Source organism: Chiloscyllium plagiosum, chromosome 6 (genome assembly GCF_004010195.1).
Source record: "Chiloscyllium plagiosum isolate BGI_BamShark_2017 chromosome 6, ASM401019v2, whole genome shotgun sequence".
Taxonomy (NCBI): domain Eukaryota; kingdom Metazoa; phylum Chordata; class Chondrichthyes; order Orectolobiformes; family Hemiscylliidae; genus Chiloscyllium; species Chiloscyllium plagiosum.
The window spans coordinates 119,536,666-119,547,226 of NC_057715.1; the positions used below are offsets into that span (position 1 = coordinate 119,536,666).

A 10,561-nucleotide genomic window follows, 5' to 3' on the forward strand; every position below is an offset into this window, starting at 1 on the left:
CATCCATGCCTCTCATTACCTTTTATACTCCGATCAGGTCACCTCTCTTCCTCCTTCTCTCCAGAGAGGAAAGTCTGAGCTAATTCAACCTTTATTCATAAGGCAAGCCCTCCAGTCCAGGCAGTATCATGGTAAACCTTCTTTGCACCGTCTCCAAAGTCTCTGTATCTTTCCTATAGTAGGGTGACCAGAACTGGACACAATATTCCAAGTGTGGTCTCACCAGGGACTTGTAGAGCTGCAGCAAAACCTCGTGGCTCTTAAACTCGATCCCCCTGTTAATGAAAGCCAAAACACCATATGATTTCTTAACAAACCTATCCACTTGGGTGGCATTTTGAGGGATCTATGTACTTGCAGAACGAAGGACCCGATACCCAACATGAGCAAAACTAATGTAGTGTACAAAAATACCATGCAAGAGCAAAACGAATGTAGTGTACAAAATACCGTGCAAGGACTGCACTAAACACTATATAGGACAAACAGGAAGACGGCTAACAATCCGCTTACATGAACATCAACTAGCCACGAAACGACACGACCAGCTAGCCTTAGTAGCCACACACGCAGACAACAAGCAACATGAATTCGACTGGGACAACACTACTATCATAGGGCAAGCCAGACAGAGAACAGCCAGGGAATTCCTAGAGGCATGGCATTCATCCACAAACTCCATCAACAAACACATCGACCTCGACCCAATATACCAACCACTACAGCAGACAGCTGAAACTGACAACCGGAAGCGGCAGGGACAGACCACTATAAACACCGGAGGAAACATCAAAGAAGCGCTTCGCAGGAGGCTCCCAAGCACTGATGATGTCACCTAGCCAGGTTTGCAACAAAAACTTCCAGCTCGGCGAACAGAACCACAACAACGAGCACCCGGGCTACAAATCTTCGCACACACTATGCTTTGCCAAATAGTCATAAATCCTATTCCTCAGAATTCTTTCCAAAGCTTTGCTGACCACAGACGTAAGACTGACTGGTCTGTAATTGCCAGGGATTTCCCTATTACCCTTCTTCAAAAGAGGAACAACATTCACCTCCTTAAATTCTTCTGGTACGACTCCCATGGAGAGTGAGGAGGCAAATATCCTCGCCAGCAGCTTAGCAACATCCTTTCTTGCTTCCTGGAGCAGCCTAGGATAAATCTGGTCTGGACCTGGGGACTTATCAATCTTAATGTTTTCCAAAATTTCCAGCACACCAACTTCATCAATCTTGATCTGGTCAAGCCTGTATCTCAGCTCCTCAACAAGGTCCCTTTCCTTAGTGAAAACCGAAGCAAAAAACTCATTTAGGGCTTCCCCTATCTGCTCAGACTCTATGCACAAGTTCCCTCTGCTATCCCTGATCGGCCCTACCTTCTCCCTGATCATTCTCTTATTCCTCGCGTATGAGTGAAATGCCTTTGGGTTCTCCCTAATCCTTCTTGCTAAGCCTTTTTTGTGCCCCCTCCTGGCTCTCCTCAGTCCATTTCTGAATTCCTTTCTAGCAAACCTGTAATCCTCTAAAACTGTGCTAGACCCTTGCTTCCTCCACCTTATGTAAGCTGTCTGCTTCCTTTTGACGAGAAGCTCCTCTGTTCTCGTCATCCAATGTTCCTTAATCTTACCCCTTCTTACCTGTCTCAGAGGAACAAATTTGTGCATCACTCACAACCACTGCTCCTTAAATAGTCTCCACATGTCTGCTGTGCCCTTTCTGTGGAACAGTTGCCCCCAATCTGTACTTCCCAACTCCTGTCTGATAGCATCATAATTTCCTTTTCCCCAATTAAATATCTTCCCTTGGTAATTGCTCCTTTCCCTCTCCAAGGCTATGGTAAATGTGAGGCAGTTTGATCTCTGTCACCAAAGTGCTCTTCCACCGCGAGAGCTGACACCTGTCCTGGCTCGTTGCTGAGCACCAAATCCAAAATGGCCTCTCCCCTCATTGCTCTGTCTACTTACTGAGTAAGGAAACCCTCCTGAACACACCTGACAAAAACAGCTCCATCCAAACCACCTGCACTTAGGAGGTTCCAGTCGATATTGGGAAAGTTGAAATTACCCATAACAACCACCCTGCTACATCTGCATTTTTCCAGAATCCGCCGGTCTATGAGTTCTTCAATCTCTCGCCTGCTATTAGGTGGTCGCAGAAAACCCCCAATGAGGGGGCTGTTCCCTTGCTGTTCCTAACTTCCACCTGACTGACTGACTCAGTAGACAAACCTTCCTCAACAACCTTCGTTTCTGTAGCTGTGATGCACTCTCTGATTAGCAATGCTACACCCCCTCCTCTTTTTCCACCCTCTCTGTTCTTTTTAAATGTTCTAAACCCTGGAACATCTAACAACCATTCCTGCCCCTGTGGAATCCACGTCTCCGTTATGGCCACAACATCGTAGCCCCAAGTACTGATCCGTGCTCTAAGTACTGATCCATGCTCTTATTTCGGACACTCCTTGCATTAAAGCAGACACACTTTAACAGATCCCTTTGTTTCATCACATGAGAAACTTTCCTGATAGATTCAATACATCCTGTCACTGCCCCGTCTGCAACTGCCCCCCTCTTAGAAATGTGGCTCTGATTCCTACCCCCCCCAGCCAAACTAGTTTAAACCCTCCTGAATCACACGAGCAAATCTCCCACCCAGGACATTTGTGCCCCCCCCCAGTTCAGGTGTAACCCGTCCTTCATGTACAGGTCCCATTTTCCCCAGAAGGTATCCCAATGGTCTAGGTATCTGAAGCCCTCCCTCCTGCACCAGCCTCACAGCCATGTGTTAAGCTGCATTCACTGACTGTTCCTCATCTCACTATCTCGTGGCACTGGTAGCAAACCTGAGATCACTACGCTACTCGTCCTGCTCTTCAGCTTCCAACCTAACTCTCTGTAGTCACTTTTCAGATCCTCAATCCCTTTCCTGGTTATATCATTGGTGCCATTATGTACCACGATTTCTGGCTGCTCACCCTCCCCCTTCAGAATCCTGTAAACCCAATCGGCGACATCCCGGACCCTGGCACCAGGGAGGCAACATTCGGGAGTCCCGCTCCTGACCACAAAATCTCTTGTCAATCCGTCTAACTATTGAGTCCCCTATTACTAGCACTTTTCTATTCTTCCCCCTTCCGTTCTGAGCCACAGTGCCAGGCTCAGTGCCAGAGACCTGACAACTATGGCTTTCCCCTGGTAGGCTGTCCCCACTGTAGTATCCAATCCTCTTTTGCTGAGGGGAACAGCCACAGGGGATCTCTGCTCTGACTGTCGGTTCCCTTTCCTCCCCCTCACCGTAACCCAGCTGTCCTTTTCCTGTGTCTGGGGAGTGACCACCTCCCTGTACATCCTCTCAATTTCCCCCTCAGCCTCCCAAATGATCCATAGTTCATCCAGCTCCAGCTCCAGCTCCAGTTCCCTAACTCGGTTTGAGGAGCTGGAGTTGGGTGCACTTCCCACTGATGTAGTTGGCAGAGACATGTGAAGTGTCTCTCACCTGCCACATTCTGCAGGAGGAACGTGCAACTACCCTGACATCCATATCCCACTACTCTGAAAGCCCACACAGGACTAAACAAAGGAAGAGAAGAAGAAAAAATGAGAAAACTGAAAATTTACCGAGTTTAAAGACTCTTAATAAGGTTAGAGGAGGTGGGTGGGAGAGAGACACTACGGTGTAGGGTCTCGGGTTTAGATCTCACCCACTTAAAAACTCTCCAGAAGTCCTTCGCTCCTCCCTCGCACCTCTCGGCAAATGGAGGCCCCAATGCTTGAGGTAAGTGTTTTAAACAGTTAGACTCTCCTTTACAGCAGTCCTACTTTTCGTGTGCAGGGCATACCTGGGCAATTTTCCACACTGTCAGGTAGGTGCCAGTGTTGTAACCGTACTGGAAGAGCTCAGTAAGGGATCAGCAAGTTCTCGAGCACAATCTTCAGTATATTCCTGTAATGTTGTTGGGGCCTATAGCCTTTGCAGTATCTAGTATGTCCAGACAATCAAGTTGGCTGAAGACTGGTATCTGTAATACTAGGGATCACTGGAAGAAACCAAGATCAATCATCCACTTGGCTGTTCTGGCTGAAAAAAAAAGCTTTAGCCTTACCTTTTGCACTGATGTGTTGAGCTCTTCCGTCATTGTGAATGGGGAGATACAGTTTATTTTAATCATTATTGTTTAGCAACAAATGTGAAGTGTAATGATACTTTGATGAAAATGTGTTGCTGGAAAAGCGCAGCAGGTCAGGCAGCATCCAAGGAGCAGGAGAATTGACGTTTCGGGCATAAGCCCTTCTTCAGGAATGTAGGAAAGTGTGTCCAGCAGGCTAAGATAAAAGGTAGGGAGGAGGGACTTGGGGGAGGGGCATTGGAAATGCGATAGGTGGAAGGAGGTTAAGGTGAGGGTGATAGGCCGGAGTGGGGGTGGGGGCGGAGAGGTCAGGAAGAAGATTGCAGGTTAGGAAGAGTGGGAGGGGGAGTTGAAGTGTTGAGCCATGGGGTGGTTGGGTTGGTTGGTCCAGGTGTCCCAGGGGTGTTCTCTGAAACGTTCCGCAAGTAGGTGGCCTGTCTCCCCAATACATTGGGTGCAGCGGATGCAGTAAATGATGTGTGTGGAGGTGCAGGTGAACTTGTGGCGGATATGGAAGGATCCCTTGGGGCCTTGGAGGGAAGTAAGGGGGAAGGTGTGGGCACAAGTTTTGCACTTCTTGCGGTTGCAGGGGAAGGTGCCAGGAGTGGAGGTTGAGTTGGTGGGGAGTGTGGACCTGACGAGGGAGTCATGGAGGGAGTGGTCTTTTCAGAACGCTGATAGGGGAGGGGAGCTCTGATCTCCAGCATCTGCAGCCCTTACTTTCTTTGTAATGATACTTTATCTTGCTCCACCAAGTCATGCAGCAGTTAAGTGTTAACCACATTGCTTTGGTATGGGGTAACCTAGATTAGGAACAGAATGCTTCTGAAGAATTTTCATGATAATACAAAAGTTTATTGGTCACTTTTAGTGATCCCAATGCTTTTACTTGTAGATATTTTGAAAAAATGAATTCAGATTTTCAAGTTGCCACAGTGCAATGTGATCTTGCATCATCTAATTTCTAGTCCAGCTCTGTGGATCTCTCAGTCAGTGTACAATACTCACTGCACTGGCAGGGGCTAAGTCGATACCTATCAATGTCACTATTTTTCAAATCTCCTTAATCTCTCTCCCTCTCCTCCCGCTCCCCCCACCCCCTCCCCAGGTCGGACTTACCTCAGGAATGAGAACATAGGCTGGAACTTTGCTCTTCTTCTTTTCTGACTCGTTGTGTCTGAATAGACTAACCAGGCAGCCAGTGTCAGGGTCGATGTAATAGTCAAAGACCAAGCCCTCTGAGGGGATGTCAATGTTGTAGTCACTGCTGCTGAGGGCCTGTCTGGCAAACTGGTCAAACTGAGGCCAAGAGCTGTCAGAGATGGGTACATTATTAGTCAGGTTCAGGCTCTACTTTGTTTTCTAGATAATGATCAAAATAGAAAAGCCAAGGATTTATATCAAACAAAAAGCAACAAATTAAAGGCTAATTGCTGCACTGACTACAGCCAGCCCAGAAGGAAGAACCAGTAGAAATTACAATACTGGTTCAAATTTGTTTTATAGCTTTATATGGAAATCTAGCTCAAACCAGTATAACCATAGATAATCAAACTAGTATAATTCATGTTTTTTTTATTCATTCATGGAATGTGTGTGTTGCTGGCTGGACCATCCCTAGTTACCCTTGAGAAGGTGGGGATGAGCTGCCTTCTGGAACCTCTGCAGTCCATGTGATTTAGGTTGACCCACAATGCCCTCAGGGAGGGAATTCTAGGATGTCTGACTCAGTGACAGTAAAGCAAAAGCAGTACATTCTAATTCAGGATGGTGAGTGGCTTGGAGGGGAACTTGCAGGGGGTGGTGTTCCCATGTATCTGCTGCACTTGTTCTTCGAGATGGAAGTGGTTATGAACGTCTGTCTGAGGATCTTTGGTGAATTTCTTCAATGTATCTTGTAGATGGTAGCACTGCTGTTAATGAGCATCGATGGCCAAGGGAGTGGATGTTTGTGGATGTGGTGCCAATCAAACTAGGGAGGCAATGGCCTGGTGGCACTAATGTTCATTTGGGAAGGAAACTGCAATCCTTACCTGGTCTGGTCTACATCTGATTCCAGACCTTCAGCAATGTGGTTAACTCTTAACCGCCCTTGGGGCAATTAGGGATGGACAATGAATGCTGGCCCAACCAGTGACACCCTCATCCCAAGAATGAATTTAAAAAAAGCTTCTTGAATGTTGTTGGTACTGAACCCATCCAGGTCAGTGGGTATAATCAAACTAGCATTATTATATTATAACCAGTGTAATATTTTAACCTTCAGAGTTCCCAGTTTGGGTAGGAAGGGTTTCAAGGACAGGGAAGAAGGTGGATAGGTGAGGATTGAGGGACATGGAGAGCGTGGAGATTTAGTTACACAAGGAGGTGAAAATTAAGTGATACAGAAAGACAGTGGGTAGATTTTCACTGTTACAATATTAAGTAAGGAGCCAGATGGAGAATCACAGCCTCAGAGTGAAGGAATGACCCTTTCGAACTGAGATGAGGAGGAATTTCTTCAGCCAGAGGGTGGTGTGTCTGTGAAATTCATTGCTGCAGAGTGCTGTGAAAGCTAAGTCAGAGTGTCTTTAAGACAGAGAGAGAGAGAGAGAGAGAGAGAGGGGTACTTGATTAGTAAGGGGATCAAGGAATATGTGGAGGAGGTAGGAGAACAGGAAACATGTCAGTCATGATTGAATGACGGAGCAGACTCAATGGGCTGAATGGTTTCATTTTGCTCCTATTTCTTATAGTCTTATGGTGAAAACAGAACCAAAAAGCATGGTCAATCTTTCTACTATTTCTTTGTTCCCTAGTGCAAAATCTTCCATTTCTGAACATAAGGGACCTACATTTGTCTTCGCTAATCTTTTCTCTTCACATATTTATAAATGTTTTACAGTCAATTTTTATGTCCCTGCAAATTTACTCACATACTTTATTTTCCCCCTCCTAACCAAACTTTTTGTCCCCTTTTTGGTGAATTCTAAACTGCTCCCCATCCACGCTTGCTGCTTTTACTGGCAATTTTACATGCCTTCCCTGGGCTTCTAATACCATCTCTAATTTTTCTTTCTAACCCACAGTTGAGCCACATTCCTGTTTTATTAGTGTACTACATCATAATGAAGAATTGTTGCAATTCAGCTATACATTCCTTCAATATTAGCAATTGACTACTCATTGCCAACCCTTTTAGTATGGTTCCCCAATCCATCAAGTGCATCGTTTCTTCGTAGTTTCATTTAGTAAATTAGGGACCCTACTTTTTCACCCTCGTTTTAATGAGTACTTTATCATTGTATGGTCACTCTTCCTCAATGGAATTAATCCTTTTGGAAGAAGGAACAAGACAAAGGATACTGAATGAATGGCAGGACATTAGAAAGCTCAGAAGGTCAGAGAGAGTTTGGGGTGCTTATCCACAGATCCCTGAATGTGAAGAACAGGTTAATACAATGGTTAAGAAGGCATGTGGGACACTTGCCTTGATCGTTTATAGCATTGATTATAAGAGCAGGGAGGTTATGTTGGAGTAGTACAGAACGTTGGAGTAGTACAGAACTGTGTGCAGTGCGGCTTGCCACACTAGAGGAAGGATGTGATTTCACTGGAGGGGATGCAGAAGAGATTCACCAGGATGTTGCCTGGAGCAGGTTAGCTATGAAGAGATGCTGGATAAACTTGGGTTGTTTTCTTTAGAGGGAGAGAAGGTTGAGGGTAACCTGATAGAGGTGTATGAGGTGATGATGGCTACGAGCAGCATGGTTAGAAAGGAGGTATTCCCCTTATTCGAAGGATCAATAAGAATGGGTCATCATTTTAAAGTGAAGGTTTAAGAGGGGATTTGACCTTTTCACCCAGAGGGTGGTAGAAGACTGGAATGCACTGCTTGGGAGGGTAGTTGAGGTGACAAACATTACAACTTTGGATGAGTACTTGAAGTGTCATTATATTTAAAGCTATGGTCTAATGCAGGAAGATGGGACTAGTATAGATTTGGTATGTTTTGACAGTACAAAGTCAGTGGGCCAAAGGGCCTCTTCAATACTGTATGATTCCATGGTTCTTTCTCACTGCACAAACAGCCCAACTAGGATAGCCTGCTCTTTATTTGGTTCCTCAACATATTCCTCTAAAAACCATCATGCACAGACTCCAGGAAATCTTCCTCTATTGTAATTAATTTATTCAATATGTATATATATTAAAGTTATCCATGATTACAGGTGTACCCCTTGAGTCTGCCTCTCTAAACTTCAGTTTGGTGCCTTCCCTTCTACTGTTTGGCAAATTATAGACAATCCTCATCAATGTTTGCTACAGGTACTTCTTGGTGTTCCTTATCTTCACCCAAACATCATGGTTTTCTAAGCCAAGTTCCTTCTTCACTATAGCACTGAGTTACTAACAATGCTACCCCCTCTCCTTTCCCTAAATACTGAATACCCTTAGATATTCAGTTCCCATCCTTGGTCATATTGCAGCCATGTCTCAATAATTGCAACGACATTATAACTGCATGTATCCACTCTTATTATTAATTTGTCTACCTTATTGCAAATGCTCCACCCATTACGACACAATGACCTTGTACTTGTCTTTTTAATCTTGTTTATCGCTTTAGCTTTATCTGACTCTATGGCCCACTTGTTTCTCACATTTTTTACCTTCCACTTTTACATCTTACTTTTCTGTCATGCGCTTCTATCCTTGTTTCCCATTTCTCTGCCTCCCTGTTCAGATTCCCATCCTCCTGCCATTCTACTTTAACCCCTCCCTCACAGCACTCGCAAACAGCGCCTATAATATTGGTCCCAATCCTGCCCAGATGCAACTTACCCTGTTTGTATGTACCCCTCACCTCCCCCGGTCTGAGTGCCTCCCTCTTATACCATTTTACAGTCATGTAGTCATCTGATATGACCTGTTACTTCTACAGTAACCACCACATGGCACTGGTAATTCTTCTGAGTATACTACTACCTTTGATGTCCAATTTATAACTTATGTCCTAATTCCCACTTTTGGCTTTCAGGATCTCATCCTGCTTTTTAACCTGTGGTGCTGGTACTGAAATGTATTATTGTCACTTGCTGTTCACCCTTCCCCTTCAGAATTAGCTACTTTCGATAAAAAAGGGTATTTTAGACAAAACCCTTCATGCGTCCAATGTATTCTTCTGCACTCACAGCCGGGACTACCTGAAGGGTCTTTGTGTTTTTATAATTATCCATGGTCCTTTCCTTCTGGGTTTCTCTATCAGACTCATTCTTATGAACTCCAATGAGTTCCTTGAGTTGCCCTCTCAACTTCAAGCATTCTGCACAAATGTATCCCATCTTGTTACAAGAAGACACCTCGTCCTCACCTCCACCTTCAATGCTTTCCTTTTCTGATCTGAGGAGAAGACTTTGGGTCATTCCCAGCTATGCATTCCTTTCCTTGGTTACTGGCCTCTTTTTCAATCACCCATTTCTATCCCTTTCAAATTTATAAGGGTGATGGAAAAATATTTAGTTTTATAGATTAACTTTAACAGTTGCAATACTTTGATCCTCAACATGGGTTCTTATATTGGAAGGCATTGAGTTTTTGAATTCTGCTGAAAGCTTCATACATTTTTCAGTTTCAGCTTCCAGTGCTTGTATCCACCTGTCAAATTACTTTGCCTGACCCTCCTGAATTCAATATAGGCTTCAATATAGGGCTGGGCTTGCTCAGGCATTTTCCTTCAATTCCAGAAAACTTGTCTACATGCCTCAGGTACTAACTCATATGCAGCCTCATTTTCTTTGCAGCATCATAATCCCAAGAAAAGTCCTCTAACAGTGAAGCATAAATTTCCTATGCTTTATTGTCAACTTACTCTGCATGGGCAATGTCCATTCTTCCTTTGGTTCATTCATTTCTATTGCTGTTTTCTCAAAGGCCATAAAGAAAGGCCATTAGATATAGATCTTAGGAACAAACAGTATGGGGAGAAAGTGGGTACTAATCGTATTGAATAGTGGAGCAGGCTCGTCGGGTTAAATTATAGAGTCATAGACTCCCTATAGTGTGGAAACAGGCCATTTGGCCCAACAAGTCCACACCGACCCTCTGAAGAGTATGGCTTACTCCTGCTCCTGTTTTCTGTGTTTCTAGTCTCTTGCATCAGGATCTTCCACATTTCAATAAGACCATCTATTATTCTCTTAAAGAAAGATAGAATGTTGATGGGAGTCTCAGGGTAGTTACTGTACCTTGTGTGCAGGTGTCCTCCAAAACTCCAGATGAAAGCCACAGCAAGGATGTTCTTGGCCAAGATATAGTTCTTGGGTAGGATACTGTCATCAAGGCGAGCACGCTGATGTTGTGATGTGACAATGGTCTGCTCTACACCTTCAAAAGAAATGTTCATATCATTTGCAGCATCTTGTATCCACTGGACATGGAAACCCATGAAGA

At 44.6% G+C, this 10,561-nt stretch overlaps 1 protein-coding gene across 1 annotated transcript in view; it reads right to left on the reverse strand.

The window, feature by feature from the left end:
- Nucleotides 1-10,561, reverse strand: part of LOC122551092 (dynein heavy chain domain-containing protein 1-like) — a 221,247-nt gene that overhangs the window by 130,158 nt on the left and 80,528 nt on the right. The window contains exons 23-24 of the mRNA XM_043692735.1: nt 10,357-10,495; nt 5,249-5,441 (exon numbers count right to left, since the gene is read on the reverse strand). Of these exons, the coding sequence (XP_043548670.1) occupies nt 5,249-5,441; nt 10,357-10,495 (332 nt within the window). The remainder of the gene's footprint in view (nt 1-5,248; nt 5,442-10,356; nt 10,496-10,561) is intronic.